Below are 22,415 nucleotides of genomic sequence, written 5' to 3'. Positions count from 1 at the left end.
AGAATAGATCAAGGAAAACACAGAGAAAACTCTTGAACAATTTTGAAAGACAATACAAGGTCAAAATGACAAAATAAATCAAAAATTAGAAATGATACAAAATCTACTGACAGAAATCCAGAAGATTAATACTAAATTTTCAGAAATAGATAAGACATTGAATGGGCAAAGGAGCAGAATTGAATCAATGGAAGACAGAATTAATGAGATTGAAGACAAATACCTGAACACTTCTTTGGAAAGGGATCAATCAGAAAAAAGATCAAAACAAAATGAAGAAAGCCTAAGGTTCATGTGGGATACCATCAAAAGGAATAACCTACGTGTAATCAGAATTCCAAAATAGGAAGAGACAAATAAAACTACAGAGAAAATTGTCAAAGATTTGTTGGAAGAGAATTTTCCTCATACGATGAAAGATGAGAATATATCCATTCAGGAAGTCCAATGAACCCCAAACAGGATAGACCCCAAAAGAAAATCACCCAGACATATCATCATCAAACTTACCAAAACCAAAGACAAAGAATCATGAGAGCAGCATGGGAAAAACAAGAAGTTACCTACAAGGGGCAACCAATAAGACTAAGCTCAGATTTCTTGACAGAAACCATGCAGGTGAGAAGACAATGGGATGGTATATATAAAACACTGAAAGAGAAAAATTTCCAACCAAGATTTTGTACCCAGCAAAATTGTCCCTCAAATATGATGGTGAAATTAGGACATTCCAGATAAGCCAAAATTAAGGGAATTTGTTAAAACCAGACCAACCTTACAAGAGATGCTAAAGGGAGCCCTTTGAACAGAGAAGCAATAACAGCCAACAACTACTGACCATTAACACACATGATGATATAACCCAGAAACTAACCCAGCTATGGAAGTATCCAAAGTAAAGAAGCCTACAAGATTGTAAACAGGGAACCAGAGAGATCAATTGACAAATGAGGACAAATACAAACCAAAAAGAGGAAAAAGGTGTGTCGTTACAGAACTTGTAGATGGTAGGGAAGTCAAGATAGAACTGACTGTTTTAAACTTGAGAAGAAAATTATAAATCCCAGGGTAACCTCAAAGGAAAGTGATAAACCTTCACATCAAAAAAGAGGACCAGCACAAATATTCAGCAAATACTATAACAATAGCAATGAAGGAAGTGATAACACGATTCATAAACAAAATGAGCTCAGCACAGAAAATTACATGGAACAAAGAAATCAACACCATGAGAAAGCACATAACAAAAATGACACAACAAATTCATATTTTGCAGTGTTCCTTCCCCTCCTGTCCCACCCCTGGCAACCAACAAAGTTTCCCTCCATACATAAACCTTTCCTTGACCCTCCACAACTAACTAATACTACATTTGTCCTTCTGTGAATGGCTTATTTCACTCAGCATAATGTCCTCCAAGTTCATTCATAGTATGTGGTTTTGCAGACTCCACATTATTCTTTAGTGCTACATAGCATTCCACTATATGTATGTACCATAGTTTGGTCATCCACTCTTCTGCTATAAATCTCAGAGATAAGTCCCATGCCAAAAGGAAAGGTTTATGTATGGAGGGAAACTTTCTTTGCTGGTTGCCAGGGGTGGGAGAGGAGGGGAAGGAACACTGCAAAAAAAAAAAAAAAAAAAGCATTGACCCATATCACTTTAGTTTTGTGTATTATACTGCACATAAATTATATTTCAATAAAATGCATTTAAAAAAAAAAGATCCCCACATGGCACAAAAAGGGGATTTAGGAAAATATGTTTCATGACATGTCAGAGTTGGAGGGATTACTTGAAAAACTACCTAAAGGGAAAGCAGCAGTCTGATGAGGCGACGTACCAGACAAGTCTAACTACCTGATGCTCTGGCAAGGGTGGCAGCACAGAGACAGTGAGGAGCCGGTGGGGACGGGGTTCTGGGAGAGCAAGAAGGCTATCTTTTTCGGAGGAGAAGAGAGGGTTTCTCATGCCATGCTGTCTGGGGAGCCCCTTCACCACTGGAACATGGAATGCCAGTTCCCTAGACCAGACCTGATACCTGGGAAGCATGGACACTTGTCTGTAGGAAACTGTAACGTGTGCCCCACAGACAAGAATTCCCATGAGGTTCCTGCAGGAGCATGCGGGGTGTTTGTGACCGAGTACTCCATCAGCCAGTACTCCTGGGGGACGAGATGCCCTTCTCACTAGAGCAATGAGAACCCAGTCCCCCCGAGTTTCATTCATGTGCTAACAGGAGAATTTCCCATGGACTCTGCTGGCTCCATGTGTACCACACGTGTTTCCACACCACTCCTGTGTGCTTCTGCAGCTGAGCCCCAGGACACGTCCGCTGTGGCCCTGCACCCACATCCTCATGGCAAATGTTATGGTTTTAACTGTGCTCCCACAGAGACACACTGGAGTCCTGACTCTCAGTACCTGCAAACATGACCCTGTTTGGAAATTAAGTCAACATGAAGTCATATAGAAAAGGGTGGACCCTGGTCCAATATGACTGGTGTTTTTATAAAGGAGGGGAAGAGACACAGACAGCCAGAGACCTGGAAGCTGAAGTGAAGCAACGGCAAGCCAAGAAATGCCAGACATCGCCGGCCGCACAAGAAGCTGGGAACAGATTGTTCTTGAGTGCCTCGGAAGTCATCAACATGGCCAACAGCCTGGTTCGGACTTCCCGCCGGCAGAGCTGTAAGACCTTGAGCTCCTGTTCTTATCAGCCACCCAGTGCGTCGTATTTGGCTGTAGCGGTCTCAGGAGGTGCATCCAGCTGGCTCCAGCACAGTGATAGTGAGCATCCCTGGAAGTCTCCAAGGCTGGCAGTGACTCCTGAGCTGGAATTGTGAACAACAGAGTTACATGGACCTCTGCCACGTGTGAGACGATGTTTCTAACAGGTTCAGGACAGCGATTACCCCGGGTGCGCTCGGACAACAGACACATTACTCTCGACACCGGGGGCTCAGTAAGCGGGAGTTGGAAGGACAGGATCAAACGTGACGGTGACAGCAGAGCCTTCCCCAGAGCCACTGACCCTTTCCCATCACAACCGGGGAATGCATGGATTTTGGAAATTTCGTGAAAACATAGGGCCCCACCCCAGGGCACAAAAGGCCTGTGGGGGTAAGGAGCCAGGCCCTGCTAAGAGCAGGAACATGTGTGAAGTGGGATCTGGCCTCCAGATGGCCTGTGCTGGCATGGGTGCCGGCTCCCTGTCAGCCAGCCTTCCTCACAGTGCTCACTGTGTGGATGAGGACGCTTGGGGTCTAGGCCAGGGTCTCCACTTGGCGCCGCTTGCACTGGAGGGGTTTGTGTGTGTGTGTGTGTGGGGGTTGTCCTCTACATGTGGAGGCTAAGTAGCGTCCCGGCCTCTGTCCACTCAATGCCAGGAGCATGCCCCCAAAGTTGTCACAACCAGGACAGTCTCTTGCGACAGCTCCCGGGGTAGGGGAATTCCCACATACACCCTTTGGAGAGCACTGATTTGGAGGAGAGACTTGATTACCCCCTGTGGCATTTCTCAACAGGTCCGATCCACAGCCAATCACAGGACCAGGCAGCCTTTCTCTGTGGCGTGTAAGGGGACACCGTAAGTCTGAGCCTACTCCACAGCAGTTAAGAACAATGACAATATTCTTAAAGCAAGTGATCGCATCCCAGCCCCACCCTGCAGGGTGGCCTCCACACCAGCTCCACGGGCACTCCTGGGCGGTGGTGACTGTGCTCAGTGTCTGTCCACGTCTGTGACATGGAATCGCAGCACATGCTGTGGGACCCGGGAGAGGACTGGGCAGACAGAGGAGCCACTGGGGTGTCACAAGACCTGGCGCTGCCTGGGCACTAGTGAGGGGCGGAAGCGCCAAGCGGTTCGGGGCCTATGGAAGGTGGAATGAGAAGGTAGGTCAGCCATATCCCCTGCATAAAGTGGAATCTGTCTCCCATAACTATGGCAAAGCATTACTTTCCCCAGTCCCTTCTCTGATGCTCACTTAAAAGTGGACTGAGGATCTGTGAGAAGGGCTGACCATCTTCCCCAAAGGAGCTCTGGTGGCGCAGTGGTTAAAGCATTGGACTGCAAACCAAAAGCTCAGCGGTAAGGACCAGCAGCAAGCGGCTCTGAGGAAGAACAAGGAGGCAGTTTGTTTCCGTAGAAATTTACAGCCTTGGAAACCCTCTGGCGCAGTTCCACTCTGTCCTGTAGGGGCGCTGTGAGTCCGAATGGACTCCATGAAGGTGGGTTACATCTTCTCAAGGGACAGGCGCTGTAGGCGCCGCCAGCTCTCACACTGGGCATAACATCTGCTGACGCCCCGCCAAGGTGCCAGGTTGTTTCTCCTCTATAAAGAGAAAATCTACTTTAAACAAAACTCTTAACCTCCAGTATGTCCCAAAAGTACCGCTTTAATATAATTTCGGGCTCAGGGATTCGCCGCGCCCTGCCCCTTGCGCGGCCCACTCAGCCTCGGGTCCCCACGCCCAGTTCACGCCTCGCCCCCGCCCCGCCCCCGTGCTGGCCCCCCCTTCATGCTTCGCCCCTCCCGCCCCCAGCTCGTCCTTCTCTCACGCTCCGCCCCTCACGCCCGTTACGTCACGCCCCGTCCCGTATTCCTCGCTTTCACGCTCCGCCCCCACCTCGCCTTCCGCCCTATGATGTTCTCTGCGTCCTCCGCTCCGCCCCCACTTTGCCACGCTCCTCCTCGCTCCGCCCCGTCCTCACGTCCCGCCCCCTTCCTTCGCTCGTGCCCGCCCTTGCTCTCGCGGTCCACCTCTTGTCCCTCGGGTGTTCAGCCCCCTTGACGTAGACCCGCCCCGCGACGCGGCCACCCGCTCCCCAGTACCGCGGTCCCCGGACGACGACGACGGCGTGGATGGCGGGGTCTACGCTCCTTTGGATGCCTCTGGCGGGTCGCGGAGCGCTCCCGGCCGGGTGACGGACCAGGACGCGTGGGATCCGAGCGCCGACGGCGGCGAGAGCTCCTGGTGAGTGGTCGCTCAGCGGCCCACTTCGGGCTCCCTGCCCCAGGCTGAGAGACCCCTCCGGCTGGGGAAGCGGAATGGGCACCGCACACGTGACTCGGCCTCCAGCCACGCGCAGTTGCTTCTACAGTGGGGCCTGCGTCCGAACAGTCGGTGTTTCCGGTCCACCCGTGAGTGCTGGGGCTTCGTTCGCCGACATGCTGGAGCCGGAGTCCTGATCCCTGTGCTGCCCACCTGCGTGAACTGGGGCTGGTAACCGCCCTCCCTTGGCCTCAGTTTCCCCATCTCTTAAATGGGAACCTTGTGAGAAGTGGATGGGTAACTCAAGTGAACTGTTCAGTAGAGTGGCAGGTGATTAATTATGTCATTAATTTATCGCATAATGACAGTAGTGGCTGGTATCTCAGTCCACACCCCTTCACTTCCCAGCACATCATGTTATGTGAGTTTCATGCCTTTATATAGGACACTCGTGTCCAACACAGCCTGCTCGAATTTTTGGCCACTACAGCACCTTGGCCTAACTTAATATACAGCTTCATCATCATACTTGGGCCTTTCACAGAGAGATGAGGTGGCCGTGGACTTCTGGCCATCTACATCACCTGCCCTGGCTGCCCTGGCCCAACTGCGTTCTGAGCCAGGCTCTTTTGCAGGTACCAGTGAGGCAGTGAGGTGTGACCAGGGCCTTGTCATTGAGGCCCGCACGATGGAGTTGGGGTGGCAATGTGTGCACATGGGACCAAGCACATGTCAGAGTACTCGCAGAGAGGAACATGCGTAAGCCTAGGAGCAGGCCGGACACACACCGGTGGTGCCCAGGGAAAGGGCTTCAGAGGAGCAGACTGGAGCCATCCTCAGATGGGAAGGAAGATTTGGGGACGTTGACTTCAGGATGTGGGGAAAGAGAATTCCATTTGCAGAAGATGAAGAAGCCAGAGAAATAGAAAAAGTGAGACAGACATAAAGGGTTGATTGAACACAGCAGGAGGTTTTGGCCCAAGTATCTGGACCCCCGAGAGTATCCTGAGCCAGTTGTTTGCTCATTACTTGGCCAAAGGCCTGGAGCGGTGGCACGTGGCTTGCAAAGTATTTAGAATGAATGGAACTGTGGGGTTAACAAGGCCATGATCCAGCGACATTTTGTCATGGATTAGCTAACGAACAGTCCTTTATCTAAGATATATTACTCTCAGCACAAAATTTTAAAATATCCTATTTGACTCAGAAAAACTAGACTTAGTGGAAGTACAGATTCAAGAGAACATTCATAATGGTAGTTGCAGAATAAGCAAAATTCCCTGTGGACTGAAAAATGGACCAAATAATACATTAAATCATGATGAAAGAATTTCATTAGAATGAAAATGGAAATTGAAAAATCATTTATAAATGGTTTTAATGGAAAAAGAATTAGAATGAAATTGGCTTAATAAAGTTCACTTTCGAAAGTACTTTTTTAGTAAACACTTAGTAGTAGGATAACTCTGCTGGAAACTTTGTATTCATGACATATTTAAATGTCCAAGAGGCCAGAACCACAGCCAGACCACCACCACCAGCTTTGGCAACTTCACGATTCACTTGTTCTGTGGCCTTTAGAATACATAACATTCTCATTGTTTTCTAAAGGCTCAGTCAGTTTGTTGACTGCCATTTGTTTCATCTTCTTTTTTTGCTTTTTTTAATTGTGCAATGCAGTGTACATACAGAAAAGTGCATCAAAACCCGGACACACACACACGTGTACTTTTAACAATTATAAAATGAACACTTGCATTATAAACCACCCTGGGTCAAGAACTACAATGTGGTCGCACACCAGAAGCCTCCAGGTGCCTTCCCTTGTGGCTACAGCTCCTGCTTAGGATGGGCTCCTCCAGAAGCAGACAAGGTGCAAGTCCAAGTAGCTTACGTGGGAGTGACCCCAGGAAGCCCCTGGCCTGGGGCTTGTGGCATGGGGAGGTGAGGCAGGCAGCCCACAGAAGTGTGTGGGAAACAGGGCAGACCATCCCAGAGACAGCTACTGTTGGGGTGTTCACCCTCCAGCAGTTCCTACCTCCTATCTGCACTAACACCAATGGCCAGAAAAAGCCTTGACTGGGTTGCTGGAGCCAGAGGCTAGAAGCTACTGGTTGACCTTGGAAAACAGTGAGTGCCAAGGGCATATGGGCGGGGCACCAACAGTGTGCACTACAAGCCCTGGCATAAGTGTGGTAAAAGACTCCCTGTCTTGCCTTACTTTATTATTTTTACCATCTATTTTGGATTGGGGAGCCCTAGTGGCGCATAGGTTAAGCGCTCAGCTGTGAACCCAAAAGGTGGGCAATTGGAACCCACCAGCTACCCTGCAGGAGAAAGATGTGGCAGTCTACTTCAGTCAAGACCAGGTTTGTGGGTCAATGTTCAAGGCCTCTTAGTTCCCTGGGGCTGCTGTGACAAATTACCACGAAACAACAGATGCTGGTTCTCGGATCTGGAGGCCAGAGGCTGATTTCTGTTGGGGCTCTGAGGGAGAATCTGTCCCATGCCCCTCTCTCGGCTTCTGGTGCCACCAGAGTGCTTGGCATTCCTTAGCTCGTGGCAGCCGCCTCCTTCACAGCCGTCCTTGTGTCTTGGGGTGGAGAGTTGCCAGTGCCATGGGAGGTGGCAGAATGTCGTCGCTCTGTCTTCGGTCTCTTATAAGGAAGGATACCTGCCCTAGGACGGTCTGACTCCTGCAAAGACCCTTTCTCCAAGTATAGTCACATTTACTAGCTCTGGGTGGCTCATCACTCTACAGTCACCGCTTGTTTTGACACATTCTTATTGAAAGCATGAGGCAGACGGCAGTGGACGCTGCCCTCGAAGAACTTATGTGTAATCAGAGACGTGCCAGTCGGATGATTACCCCGAACAAAGTAAGGCTGCACCCTTAAGGGGGTTGTAGGCCGCTGCTTACAGTCCGGGAATCCTCCACCGAGTGCAACACGGCTTTGGGCGCTGAAGGCTGCAAGTACCCCGCCTGGGAACTCCAGAGGGAGAGAGGACCAGGACAGAGGGCGGGGCAAGTGCCCTAGATTCCGGCAGCCCCATTGTCAACAGCAGCGTGGGCCACGATTCTGCGTCCTGAGCCGGGCACTAGTCTAATAAATGGCTATGGACGGTAGAGACCTGCAGTACAAGGTGAGCATCCGCCGCCGTCTTGAAATGCAAAGTCGAGTGGAGACCCCGCGCTTCTGCATGCCCATGTGACGTCATTCACCCGTCACCTAATCACCGCATTCTCTCCGCATCTGCTCAGCCCTCGCCAGGCTTCTTTCGCCTCAAGACCCGCCTTAATCCCTGTGGTTCGGTCCCGCCCCCACACACTAGCATATTTGTCTCTCACCCAATCCCTGGGCGTCCCCATGAACGATCCCGCCCCTTCGTGACGTTTCCCCTCCAGCCATTCCCGGCGCCCCTCCCGCCCCTCCAGCGCATGCGGGGCCGGGCTGTGGTCGCTGGTGTCTGGGTTTCCCCTTGGAGAGGCGAGCGGCGAGTCCTGGAACCATGGAGGCGTTACTGCGGCGCGAGCTGGGCTATGGTTCCGTCAAGGCCACGGGTCACTCGGGGGGCGGGTGCATAAGCCAGGGCCAGAGTTACGACACCGACAGAGGACGTGTATTTGTGAAAGTGAACTCCAAGGCGGAGGTTAGCCGCGGCGGGAGGCGGGCTCCGTGCGTCGGGGTCGGGTGGAGCTTGGGGCTGGCGGGGTCCAAGTCCATGGTCCTGTTCCGAGGGGACGTCGCAGGCTCGGGCGCCTGCGCTGCAGGATCGCTGTGGAGGACCGTGGAGACGACAGAGGGTCCCCCTCAGCTCCCGTGCTGGCCGGGCCTCTCAGCTGGAGGCTGGGACGGCGAGGAGCCCACGCAGGCCCTCGGCTCGCAGACGCTGGGGCTCGCGCCTTTCCCGCGGAATTCACTCTTTTATTGTCAGAAGGGAGCGCAGCCTTCCACGTCGTGGGGTGATCTCAGTCCAAAATGGGCTGCTCTCTCCGGACCCTGGAGGTGAGCCTCGGGCCACCCGCTTCGCCCTTTCCTGGGGGTTCGTGATCCCTGGTCCTGGAGGTGGCCTTTCAGAGACTCAGCCCAGATGGGGGTCGCTCGTGGGTGGTCCCCCTCCGTCCACTCAGGGCTTCCCGCCGCCCTCATCCACCCGGTCGGGCCTGTGACTCCGCCGTCACTAGCAGTTGCAGCCGTTCAGAATTTTGGGTTGATTGCAGGGCAAGAAGTATTTCGTTAGTTGAAAGGGAGCCCTGAGTGATGCTTTGTAAGCAGTGTTGTGCCGTTGCTTCTTCAGGCCCTTGTTAGGTTAGGAGCCATCAAGTGGATTGCTACTCATAAGGGCCCGACACGACAGAGGACAGCTGCCCCATACTGTTTCCTTGGCTCTGGGGTTTACAGGGGCAGACCCCCAGGTCTTTTCTCCCATGGCGTGGCAGGTGGGTTTGAACTGCCAGCCTTCCGGTCAGCAGCCAGGCGCTTAGCCATTGCACCACCAGGCTTGCTGAACAAACAGTAAGGCAGAGAAACCAAACCGTTACCATTGAGGTCCGATGCCCAGTGGCTCTGTATGTCCTCAGTCACTGCTCTTCCTATGTTGAAGTCCATTTTCTTTTTCCCCTGTTCTTCACAAGTTCCGTGTCCTTTGGTGAGTAGTTCCAAATGTGTTGTCTGTTTCTAGCTGGCTTTGGAATCTGTAGTGGGAGTTGGGTTCACATACTGGCCATGGGGTAAGTGTTTGCTGATTATATTGAATGGGAGGTTACATTTGTGTTCTGCCTCTTGGGAGGCGGAGGCACCTTCAGACCTCTGAGCGAGGTTGCCCTCCTGTTTCTCTCCTCTGCTGGAGCTGACCTGGCCCAGTTGTTTCCCTTTCCCTCTTGATTATTTTGTTTTTTTACTTTTGTTGTGGGGGGAACACACACAACAAGACATTCACCAGCATAACAACTTCCCCCTCTACAGCTCAGGGACACTGGTGGCATGTTGTGTCGCCATCGTTGCTCTCCTTTTCGGACCCTCTTGATTCTTGTTATCTGTCCTTGGCACGCGTGTGCAGTGGCTCTCTTCCCAGCGTCTCTTCCTCCACCTGTTTTTTTCAGCTCTAGATCTCTCGGTGCTCTGCCCAACAGGCCATGCTTGTTTTGCCTGGTTCCGCTCAGGAGCAGTGCTCTTGGCTTTTGCTGGAACTGTGGGCTGCACAGCAGTGGACGTTGCTGTGAGGGGACTTGGCCTCTGGCTGGGTCCACAGCCTGCCCTTCCTCCACCTTGCCTTTCTTCTTCACACTTCCCTTCCCTTGCTTTCCTTGACCGCTGTTCCAGCGCAAAGTGGAGCCAGGGCCCCCGTGGTCCTTTTACCTTTCAAAGTGAGTACTTGGTGTCTGAACATCCTCCTCCAGACACAATTCTCATCTTCCTCCTCAGCACGTACCTTTTCAAGGTGTGGATCATGTTTCTGGAGCATTTCAAAGGCACTGTGTAAGCTGTGTAACTGTTAACTGTGGCGTGTTAGCCATTGACCGATTTAATCATGGCAGCAGCCCCAGGAAATCAGCCCTGTCATTGCCATTTTACAGATGTGGAAACTGAGGCACGGAGAACTTAAGTAGCTTAACCAGGGTCACAGAGTTAGTAAGTGTGAGAATCGGTAGGAGGAAGTTCATACAGCACTGTTTGTTGTAGCTCCAGACTGGCAACTCAGATGTCCATCCTCATTGGATGGATGGAGGCCTTTAAAGGGGGTGTCACAGGTGAGGCATACACACCAAAGAAGGTGAACTAGCACTGTTCACGCCCACATGGGCCAGTCTCAAGTACAGGGAAAGCAACCATCCCCACCTGGACCCCTGGCTGCGTTCAGGGTGGGATGTTCATGGTGGGATGGTGAGTGCTGGGGAGGGAAGCGACCTGAGGAGTAGAGTATTTGACTTGCTGTCGTGGTGGTGGTAAAGGTGTGAGTAGCTTTGAACATTCCCTTTGGAGTTGTGCACTTTTCTACACATACATCAATACAATTTTAATTAGGAAAATATGTTTTTTAAAGGGGATGCTACCTAGTCTAGGAAGTTAGGTAAGATTTCTCTGAGAATCTGAAATTGACAGTTAAGTTGACGCCTGAAGGCTGACTAGGAAGGAGCTGCCTCAGCAAGGGACAAAGTTTGGGCCAAGGTGACACCCTGGGGGAGGCCTCAAGGCTGGAGGAGTCATCTGAGACAGCCCAAAGTTTGTGCACGTGTGCGCACTGTGTGCACACGTGCGTTGTGTGTATGTGCACATGTGTGTGGTGGAGCTGGGGTAGAGAGGGCCAGGCAGTGGGCAGGTGCCAGGTGTGGGGCCTGTGTTGGGAGGGAAGTGGAGAAGGGGTCTAGTTGGAGGTGTTCTAGGTTGGCGTCAAGGGCATGAAGGGCGGGGCAGGAGCCCAGGTGGGGTGCCACTGCTGTCCTTTGGACTGGGACAGATATGGTGGTAGAGATGGTTGCCGGTGCCATGAGGGGTGGGATAGAATGTGGTGATCCACCTAAGTGAAAAGTGACCCGATTCCTGAGTATACACCTAGACAAGGGCCACTGCACGGAAGGAGTGGTGTGTGTGAGCAGGGATTGTAGTTGAGAGAGGCTGGAGGTTGACAGACACGACCTCCACAGTCCAGCCCAGCTAGATATTGGGCCTTTCCTCTCTGGGGAAGCAGTGGGGAAGCGTGCCGTTGAGTTCAGCCATGGCATACAAATCCAGCCAGGTCCAGTGTATACCCTCTGCCCTGTGTGAGAGGCCCCAAGAGGCACCTTCATGATGGCTGTCACTGTCTGCTGAGTCCCTGACCAGGCTGTGGCTTGAAAGTGTGTCCACTTCCTGCCCCCTCCTCCCAACAGGCCCGAAGAATGTTTGAAGGTGAGATGGCGAGTCTCACTGCCATCCTGCGCACAGGCACAGTGAGGGTGCCCAAGCCCCTTGCAGTCCTCGATGGGCCCGGCGGTGGGAGTGTGCTCGTGATGGAGCACCTGGACATGCGGTACCTGAGCAGGTGCGTCCGGCCTCCCCAGCTTGCTGTGTCCCTGAAGCTTGTATTTGAGGATCATTTGAGGAACATTTGCAAGGAGGTCTTGGGTTCTATACAGGGGGTGGTGCAGTGTGGGGTCAGGCTGGTGGGAGGGGACTTTGGGGAGATGCCATTGAAGGCCTGCCTATGAGCTTGGGTGAGACGGGATGAGTGAGTAACAAAGCCCTTGTCTCCCCTCTCCTCCCTGAGTGGAGTTTGATTCCTCAATGCATGACCCACTTCCAGTGCCACGAGGCCTAGAGTAGGTGCAGGTCTGCCTCTGCATGCCACCTTATTAGTGTCTGGTAGACAATGGCTACCTTTGGTTTCACAGTCACGCCGCAACGCTTGGAGCCCAGCTGGCCGATCTGCACCTGGATAACCAGAGGCTTGGAGAGGCGCTCCGGAAGGAGGATAGCACCGTCGGTACGGGCACAGGGTGGGGGAGGGCATGGTAAGTGTGGGGTGAGGAGAGGGAATGATGGCGGGGGAAGCTTGGAGAGGCGCTCCTGAAGTGGGGCACTGGTGCCAAGCTTGGCTCGAGGATGCAGGGAGTATGTAGGGGAAGCAGTGGGGAGAGGGAGGTGGTGGGCACAGGGTGCACTGAGCATGGTGGTGCAGTGGGTAGGAGTGTGGCTCCTGTGTGGGCTGTGAGGACCCCACCTAGGTGAGAATACTGGCCTGGGTGGGTGAGGGGGTCCTGCTGCAGCACTGAGAGGTCAGCACCAAGCCTGGTCTTGAGGGAGGTACTTACTTGGTGGGCTCCAGACCTGCTGTGTAGTGGTTGCTCTGACTGCTACTCCCTGAAGGATGCTTCCCACGAGCTTCCGTGGCTTTCTGTCTGGAGCCACATCTGCAGCCTGTGTCTGCCTCTAAGGAGCCCTCAGGGTCTGGGCCAGGGTACGGGGGGTGTCTCCATGTTGTTGGCTTTTGGTGACCCGTATGCGGTCTGCATGATAGCTCTGCTAAGCAGAGAGTAGCTGACACACCAGGAAACAAAGAACAGAACCCACTGTGCTGGGAGGGTGCACCTTGTCTGCCCTGTGAGCATCTGCTGTGCTCGATGGACAGACCCCATCCGTCTGCCTGTGTGCCCTGTGAGGATGTGCTGTGCTCGACGGACAGACCCCATCCGTCTGCCTGTGTGCCCTGTGAGGATGTGCTGTGCTCGACGGACAGACCCCATCCGTCTGCCTGTGTGCCCTGTGAGGATGTGCTGTGCTCGACGGACAGACCCCATCCGTCTGCCTGTGTGCCCTGTGAGGATCTGCTGTGCTGGACAGACGGGCCTCATCTGTCTGCCTCTCTGTCCTGTGAGGATCTGCTGTGCTGGACGGACAGACCCCATCCGTCTGCCTGTGTACCCCGTGAGGATCTGCCATGCTGGATGGACAGACCCCATCCATCTGCCTGTCCTGTGAGCATCTGCTGTGCTGGATGGACAGACCCTGTCTGTCTGCCTGCTTGTCTCTCCCCTGCATGGACTTCAGTCTGCTGGGATTTGCTTTGGCTTTGTGGCGCTGCACAAGATGGGCCGTGTGTGTTCACAGTTTATCCTACACAACAGTTTATCCTTTGTAACTGCCTGGTGGGGAGTCACTCCTGAAAACCACCCTTGGCTGATGGGCCCCAGGATGGATGCCTCTCCTCCCTTCAGGATGTCCACTTGTCTCGGACTCACTGTTGCCCCCGGCACCCTTTGGAGCCACCGCCAAGAGCAGTTGGTGCCCTCTGATGATTAAGTCGGCCAGTACAGGTTTCTGTTCCTGGTGTTGCTGCTGGTGGGAAGCAGGCCTTCACGTGAGGAGATGAGGAGGCAGTGGACCGGGCTACCCCTTATACCTGGAGACGAGGAGACAGTGGAGAGAGCTCCCAAGGCCAAGCCTCAGCAACATGGCTCCATGAGGGTCTGAGGCCCTTGTCTGTGGAAATAGGGGGTGAGGCGGAGAAGGGGGACCAAGGTCACTCAGAGCATGGGGACAGGTTGCCTCTGTTCTTTGGCTTGCAGGGAGAGGTGGTGGCCAGGTGGAACGTGCATTTGTGGACCAATTTGGGTTTGATGTGGTGACCTGCTGTGGCTACCTCCCCCAGGTGAGTGACTTGCGTGCCACCTGCCGCTCAGTCGGCTCAGCTGCCAGGTGCAGTCGGGAAGCATGCCCTCCCCCTTTCCTGCAGGGTTCAGTGAGTCTCTGCACCCTTTTCTGCTTGGCTGACTTCCAAGAGGCTGATACGAAGTTTACCTGCCTTAACCTCTCATTGAGCATAGAGAACTGGAAAGAAAGCAAGTTAAGAGGCTGGGTGTCCAGGGAGTGAAAGTTGGAAATGAACGTTCTCTGTGTAAAGTGTAAAGTCATGAGAGGAGGTAACAACTTGGTTTTATGGTTTCGGTTGTTCCCTGGAACCTTGGCTGAGGGTGGTTTGGTGTCCAGCAGACAAGGAGTGGGAGGAGGGGTCATCTGCTCTCAGGAAATGCAGCATGGCTCTGTGGGAGGGGGTACGGACTAATCTAGAATATTCTAAGGGTTTCCTGGTGAGCAAGGGCTGGGCTGTAAACAGTTCACTTTTGAATGTTGTAGGAGACTGGCTGTTGGGCAGTGTGGACATAGCCCTCCTGTGCACAGCCCTGCCCTTGGGGTCTGCCAGCAATGCAACTCTTTCCTTTCCATGTCCTGTTCTCATGTGTTCTGCCCACCCTGCACTCAGACCTTTCCACCCAGGCCTTGCTTGTCTCAGACCTCTCCTCCTGGGCCTGACCTCACTGTGTTGCTTGTGCCTGGTCATATGGTGTTGGTAAATTTCTGTGTCATTCCTTCTGGGTTCCAGGCGCTTTGAGGTCACTGTGGTGGTCGTTAAATTCTCTGCAGTGTGAGGGATAGTGTCTGAGTGGGTGCTCAGTGGGCACTTCATTGCATGAGTGAGAAGATGAGAAATAGGAGTAGCCTCTAGAGTTTCAAGACAAAGTGCTCAGACCGAAAATCCAAGTGAGCTACGGAAAAAGTTAAATATGCGTGTGCTAGATCCTGAGGTTCAGTAGAAAAAGCGGGAGCTGGTGGGGTGTCCTGACTGTGGAATTACTGGTGGACGGTCGGTCCTGTGGGGTGTCCCGACTATGGAGTTACTGGTGGACGGTCGGTCCTGTGGGGTGTCCTGACTGTGGAATTACTGAGGGATGATCAGTCCTGTGGGGTGTCCTGTCCGTGGAATTACTGATGGATGGATGGTTGGTTCTGTGGGGTGTCCTGTCTGTGGAATTACTGATGGATGGTTGGTCCTGTGGTGTGTCCTGTGTGTGGAATTACTGACGGATGGTCAGACCTGTGGGGTGTCCTGTCTGTGGAATTACTGAGGGATGGTCGGACCTGTGGGGCTGTCCTATTTGTGGAATTACTGATGGATGGTGAGCTGGTGGGGGTGTCCTGCCTGTGGAATCACTGATGGACAGTGAGAGTGATGTGGGTGTCCTGTCTGTGGAATTACTGATGGATGGTCAGTCCTGTGGGGTGTCCTGTCCATGGAATTACTGATGGATGGTTGGTCCTGTGGGGTGTCCTATTCATGGAATTACTGAGGGACAGTCAGACCTGTGGGGTGTCCTGTCTGTGGAATTACTGATGGACGGTGAGAATTGGTGGCGGTGTCCTGTCCATGGAATTAGTGAGGGATGGTCAGACCCGTGGGGTGTCCTGTCTGTCAAATTACTGATGGATGGTCTGTCCTGTGGGGTGCCATGTCTGTGGAATTACTGATGGATGATCAGACCTGTAGGGTATCCTGTCCGTGGAATTACTGAGGGATAATCAGACCCGTGGGGCTGTCCTGTCTGTGGAATTACTGAGGGATGGTCAGACCCCTGAGGTGTCCTGTCTGTGGAATTACTGATGGATGGTTGGTCCTGCTGGGTGTTCTATCTGCAATTACTGATGGATGGTCAGTCCTGTAGGGTAGCCTATCTGTGTAATTTCTGATGCACGGCTGGTCCCATGGGGTGTTCCCGATCCATAGAATTACCAGTAGATGGTCAGACCCGTGGGGTGTCCCGTCTGTGGAATTACTGAGGGACGGTCAGACCCGTGGGGTGTCCTGTCTGTGGAATCACTGACAGACAGCTGTCCATGACTCTGGTGTCTGCAGCAGAGGGGTCCTGGGGCAGCAGCTGTGTTATTTCCTCCTCATCCTTGGCCTTGCCCTGTCCGTGAACTCAGTGTCCCCTGTGTAGGTGAATGACTGGCAGAAGGACTGGGTCGTGTTCTTTGCCCAGCAGCGCATTCAGCCCCAGATGGACATGGTGGAGAGGGAGTCTGGGGACCGTGAAGCTCGCGAGCTCTGGGCCGCCCTGCAGGTGAGTGTCCCATCATGAGGAGGAGGAGGAGGGCTGTGGATCCTGCCAGCTGGGCATCTGTTGGCCTCTGCCCTGTGTGTGAGCTGCTGCACATGGGTGGGGTGCATCTGAGGTGTGCCTACAATGTTTGAGCCCTTCACGTGATGTTCCCTCTCTAGCTAAAGATCCCAGACCTGTTTCGGGACCTGAAGATTGTTCCTGCCTTGCTCCATGGTGACCTCTGGGGAGGAAACGTGGCTGAGGACGCTTCTGGGCCTGTCATTTTTGACCCTGTGTCTTTCTATGGGCACTCGGAGTATGAGCTGGCGATTGCCGGCATGTTTGGGGGCTTCAGCGGCGCCTTTTATTCTGCCTACCACAGCAGGATCCCCAAGGCCCCTGGGTTTGAGCAGCGGCTGCAGCTCTACCAACTCTTCCACTACCTGAACCACTGGAACCACTTTGGGTTGGGGTACCGGGGTTCCTCCCTGAACATCATGCGGAACCTTGTCCGGTGAGCGTGCTCTCCTTGCACGTTGGCCACGGTGGTCTGCAGGGACCCAAGCTCAGGTGTGACAGCTGCTGCTGCAGGCAGCAGCCAGGACCCTGTGTCTCACCCTCCTTGCGTGATCTCTCGCTGGGAGAGCTCATGACCAACTGAGCACCTTGTTTTCCACCTTGTGAAGTACATAAGGTTTCAGGAAAATGCTTTTGTCATCCTCAACTTGTGTATGTCAGACATATACAAGTGCACTAGAAAGATGATCCCAGGAGGGCTGGAGTCAGGCGTGGTGCTCCTGCAGGGCCATCACCGAGCCATCCCTGCTGCCCAGGTGTCCTCTGTGTCCCCCCGCTCTCCTGTCCAGGTCGAGCTCTTCTCTAGGTTGCTCCTTTGGGGTGGCACTTGTACACACGAAGCCGATCATTAGAAGTTTCTCTCATGACCAGTCACAGAAATGAGCACATTCCATGACTTTACGTTGCCTTGGGCCCTGCTGCCACCTGGCCGGTCTGGACACTGACGCGGGGGGGGGGGGGGCCCTGTCCCTGGGTGTTCCCTGCTCGCTTCCATGTCTGTCTGCTTTCTAGAGCCGGGGGGTGGTCATTCCTTTGCAGCAAAGGGAGTGCCACCCCATGTGTTCCCTCCTCCTTCACTTCATTACCAGATGAGCTTGCTGTTTCATGAATGGCATTGATGCTGATGAAGCCGTTTGCATAAAATTTGAATAAACTTTTCAGTGGTACGATGACATATGAGACTTTGCATCATTTAAATCATAGCCTGACACTTGCTTGAGCCGAAACCTTTGTGAATTTTGTCACAGTAAATGGGTGCAACTATTTCTTAGAAGAGCAAGTTTTCTCCTGTGAGCTTTGCTCCAACAAAAGCAGAGCGAGTGCTTTGGAAAAGGGCAGGAGTAGCTGGAGGCTGTGTGGGGTTTGGAACAGAGGGGCATTTGCGCTGTGAGACTGGGAGATGGCAGTAACCACAGAGCTCACCTGGGTGACTGCCAACCAGGTCTCGCATAGCATGTGGAAACATTGTCATAGGAAGACGCCAGTGGTCTGTCTCCTTGAAGACTGTGAGAATGGATGTGTGTTTTTCTTGTTTGCTTTTTTTTTACTTTTACAGGTTAGGATCCCCTCAGTGGATATCAGGAATAGATATGGAAAGCCTTTAGGGTCCTAGGTTTTTTGGGAAGGGAGAAAGAGCGGTGATTTTTAAGAACTTGTAGTTGTCAGAGTTTCAAACCTAGCAATTACTAGAACACTGGTCACAAAGATTTTAGCTTAACTCTGACCTTGAAATCTGATGGTTCTGTTTCTAAGGAAAATGATTCCACAAAACCATTTCAGTACAATAGATCACATTGTCATGCTGTTGACACCTTCTATCCCCACGTTATTTCACTATGACGGGACGTGAGCTGTCCCTTCTATTCCTGCGTTACTGTTACACTATGACAGGACATAAGCTGCCCCTTCTGTCCCCATGTTGTTTCATTATGATGGGACGTGAGCCATTCCTTCTGTCCTAATGGTATTTCACTACGACAGGACGTGAGCTGTCCCTTCTGTCCCTGTGATACCTTTTTCACTGTGATGGGACGTGAGCTGCCCCTTCTGTCCTCATGTTATCATCTCACTACAATGGGACATGAGCTGTGCCTTTCGTTCCCATATTACTGTTTCACTGTGATGGGACGTGAACTGTACTTTCTGTACTCATGTTATCTCACTACGATAGAAAGTGGCTGTCCCTTCTGTCCCCATGTTATCATTTCACTATGACGGGATGTGAGCTGCCCTTTCTGTCCCCATGTGAATGTTTCACTGTGATGAGATGTGAACTGTCCCTGCTGTCCCCATGTTATTTCACTGTGACAGGACATGAGCTATGCCTTGTTTTCCCACATAACTTTTTTCACTGTGACAGGATGTGAGCTGTCCCTTCTGTCCCCACGTTACTGTTGCACTATGACAGAATGTGAGCTGTCCTTTCTGTCCCCATGTGAATGTTTCACTGTGACGAGATGTGAGCTGTCCCATCTGTCCCCACATTACTGTTGCATTATGACGGGACATGAGCTGTCCTTTGTATTCCTACATCATTTTACTATAGCAAGTTGTATGCTATCACTTTGTCACCATGTTCTCATGTAACTACAAGGGGATGTGAGCTGCTCCTATTCCCATGTACCTTTCATGCACCTCAGTTACAGGATGGCTTTGGTTTCAGCTTCAACCAGACCTGAGGTCTTCCACAAGACACTGATTGTACAACCAGGATGTTTGGCAAGTGCAACCTGGGTTCCTCCTGTGGTTGGTCAAATCCACGCTGATGGTCAGAGGGCAGAGAAGCACAGAGAGCAGAATCCCTGTCCCACATTGCCCAGCTCAGCTGAGCCACTGAAGCCTCAGACTCGTGCCTCAAGTAGGCTGTTGGGGATTTGCCGCTGACTTAGTTGTGTCCTCACCCCATGTCTGTGGATACGACCTTGTTTAGGAATAGTTTCTCTTTGCAGATGTTACCAGTTAGAAAGTAATACCACAGTAGGAGGAGTCCCGATCTTTTCTGAGTAGAGTTTTCTGAAAGACAAGGACAGCAGTAATTCTGCTCCTAGGTTTGTATCAAAGGACTTGAAAGCAGAGACTCAAATAGATTCGTACACCAGTGTTCATCACCACACTATCCACAAAAACGCAAAGTGGAAACAACCTAAATGCCCATCAACAGATGAAGGATAAACAAAATGTGGTCCATACATACAAGGGAGTGCTACTCAGCCACTAGCATAAATGAAGTCTTGATCTATGCTAAAGTAGGCATGGAGCTGGAAGACATTATGCTGTGAAATAAGTCAATCACAAAAGGAAAGATACCGTTTGAACTTACTTACATAGAAAGACAAGAAAAAGCAAATGTGTAGTGTCATGGATTGAATTGTGTCCCTGCAAAGTGTTGGTGAAGAATACTGAGGGTACCATGGGCTGCCAGAAGAATGAACAGGTCTGTCCTCGACGGAGTGCAGCTGGAATGCTCCTTGGAAGGGAGAATGGCCAGATTTCATCTCACCTACTTTGGTCATGTTTTCAGAAGGGACCATTCCCTGGAGAAGGATATTATGCTTGGTAAAGCGAAGGGTCAGTGAAAAAGGGGAAGGCCCTCAATGAGATGGATTGGCACAGTGGATGCAACGATGGGTCAGGTATAGCAGGGATTGTGTGGCTGACGCAGGACCAGGCAGTGTTTGATTCTGTTGTACATGAGGTTGCTATGAGCCAGAGCTGACTGGACGGCACCTAACAACAATGACAGAGTCGATATGTTTTCAGGTAAGAAGGGGTTAAAGAAGCAGAGAAGAGGGACCTCAGTTCCACCAAGAAAGAGGAGCTGGGAGCTGAGTGTGTCTTTTGGACCTGGGGTCCCTGTGCTGTGAGCCTTCTAGAGTCAGAGGGAAGATTGATGACAAAATATGGAGATTCCTGAGGGATGCCAAGCCCACAGATGTTGAAAGGAGACAAAGACCTTCCCCTCCAACTGACAGAGAAAGCCCTCCCATGGAGCTGGTGTTCTGAATTCAGACTTCTAGCCTCCCAGATTGTGAGAAATAGATTTCTGTTTGTTAAAGTTGTCCGCTTGCTGCATTTCTGTTGTGGCAGCATTAGATAGCTAAGACATTAGGAGGCCAACATGCATTAGTGGTTACCAGGGGCAGGAGGGAGAGGAAAAAAGGGATTAATGGTGATGGAAAATTGCACTGATTACGGGTAGGGTTACACGGGCAGTTATTGTAATTACTGTCCAGAAGTTGTGCACCTGTAAAAAGCTGAATTGGCAAAAGTTGTGTGATAGATATATTTACAAAAACAACAATGAGAAAGATCTGTTGTTAGGTGCTGTGGAGTCGGTTCTGACTTCTAGTGACGACAGAATGAAACACTTCCCTGTCCTGTGCCACCCTCTCAGTCGTCATAGTGCTTGAGCCAACTGTCACTACTCTGTTAGTCCATCTCATTGAGAGTCGTCCCTTTTTCACTGACTGTCTTCTTGGTAAGCATGACATCCTTCTCCTGGGACTACTCCCTTCTGACAACATGACCAAAGTAGGTGAGACAAGTCTGGCTATTTTCTCTCCTAAAGTGCATTCCAGTTGTACTTCCTTCAAGACACAGATTTATTCATCCGGGATGTATTCAATACTCTGCACCAGAACCACAATTCAAATGCATCTGTTCTTCGTCCTTCCTTATTCACTGTCCAGCTTTCACGTGCGTGGGAGGCTATGGAAAATACCATGGCTTGGGTCAGGTGCACCTTAGTCTTCAAAGTGACATCTTTGCTCTTTAACACTTTCAAGAGGTCTTTGGGAGTAGATTTGCCTTTTTGCTCTGTATAGATCCAATTGACAACACCAACTGGGATGTTTAGACCAGAAGCTTAGGGTACCGTGAGTTGATGTTAATGAGGCAGGAACCAGTCAGAAAAGGAAGGGGGAATCGTTGCCCAACTCGAAGAATGGGACCAATGCCATGAAACGGTGCAGGTAGAAGCTAGCGAATTGGGGCATGTTTGGCTGTGTATATTCTCAGCAACAACCAAATAAAATTTAAAGAAAAACTCTAAACATGAAATAAAGTTAAATACGTAAAGTTAAAATAAATAACATGAAATAAGCTAATAAAATATAAACTGAAATAGACAAGTAATTAAAATGGATAAAATAAGTAAAAAATAAACTAAGTGGAAATTAAATATAATGGAAATTAAATATAACATTTAACATAAAATATAATTAAGTTAAATAAAATTTAAATAAAGATAAAATGAAATAAATGTAATTAAATATGCACTGTACTAACTTAGTAAAATATACAATTAAAGTTATAAAATAAATAAATAATAGTTAAAATATACAAGGAAAATTAATTTCTATTAAAATATATAAAAAGCAAAATAAAGCAAATAAAGCACAAAATTAAATATAAAATTAAAATAATATAGTAAATAAGATGACATAAATCAAATAGCAAATACATAATTAAGTATAAGTAAATTAAACATGATGCAGGAATAGGGAGGTTCTTGCCACCAGAGTGAGGACATCCAATCAGCACCACAGGGTGAAGTGGAAAAGCAGAGCATTTATTGAATATCAATCCCAGAGGAGACAGAATTGCTTCTCTAAAAAGTCTGTCTCCCTGAGCAAAGGAGTCCAAAAAAAACACCAGACTCACTGCCATCAAGTCTATTCCAATTCCTACTCATCGCAATCCCCACTGGGTCTCGAGGTGTAAACCTCAACGGAAGTAGATCGTCCCATCTTCCTTGTGAAGCATGATTACACAGGGAGATGGAAGGGGTGGGAGATGTCTTGGGCCGACAGTAGTGTCTTTGCTCCCCTTTATCTCAGTTGCTCCAGACCCAAGGTTTCTCTTCTCAGGGTCATCTTGCCCCATAAAGCATGGTTCTTGACTGAAACCAGCCGTGGGATAAGGTCATACTCCAAAGAATGTATAAGGAAAAAAACAATGTAATGAAACCAGCTTCCTTAAA

General features: G+C 50.9%; 1 protein-coding gene across 1 annotated transcript; it reads left to right on the top strand.

Moving 5' to 3' along the window:
- The first annotated feature begins 8,511 nt into the window (after positions 1–8,511).
- Positions 8,512–16,875, top strand: LOC103213812 (fructosamine 3 kinase related protein). The gene is made up of 6 exons (XM_007959551.1): positions 8,512–8,652; positions 11,873–12,024; positions 12,374–12,465; positions 14,048–14,130; positions 16,256–16,378; positions 16,537–16,875. The coding sequence occupies exons 1-6, from the start codon at positions 8,512–8,514 to the stop codon at positions 16,873–16,875; spliced, it is 930 nt and encodes a 309-aa protein (XP_007957742.1).
- The last annotated feature ends 5,540 nt before the right edge of the window (positions 16,876–22,415 follow it).

Source organism: Orycteropus afer, unplaced genomic scaffold (assembly GCF_000298275.1).
Source record: "Orycteropus afer afer isolate SDZICR_OR568_19922 unplaced genomic scaffold, OryAfe1.0 scaffold00018, whole genome shotgun sequence".
In the NCBI taxonomy this organism is placed as follows: domain Eukaryota; kingdom Metazoa; phylum Chordata; class Mammalia; order Tubulidentata; family Orycteropodidae; genus Orycteropus; species Orycteropus afer.
Note: the sequence above shows the minus strand (reverse complement) of the source record. Positions and strands in the feature narration are given on the sequence as shown.

Excerpts from the sequence above, each read along its gene's own strand:
- LOC103213812 (XM_007959551.1), top strand. The coding sequence starts at position 8,512 with ATGGAGGCGTTACTGCGGCGCGAGCTGGGCTATGGTTCCGTCAAGGCC. Across the intron at positions 12,025-12,373 it reads GACATGCGGTACCTGAGCAG|TCACGCCGCAACGCTTGGAG; the intron begins GTGCGTCCGGCC and ends TTGGTTTCACAG. Across the intron at positions 16,379-16,536 it reads AGCTCTGGGCCGCCCTGCAG|CTAAAGATCCCAGACCTGTT; the intron begins GTGAGTGTCCCA and ends TTCCCTCTCTAG.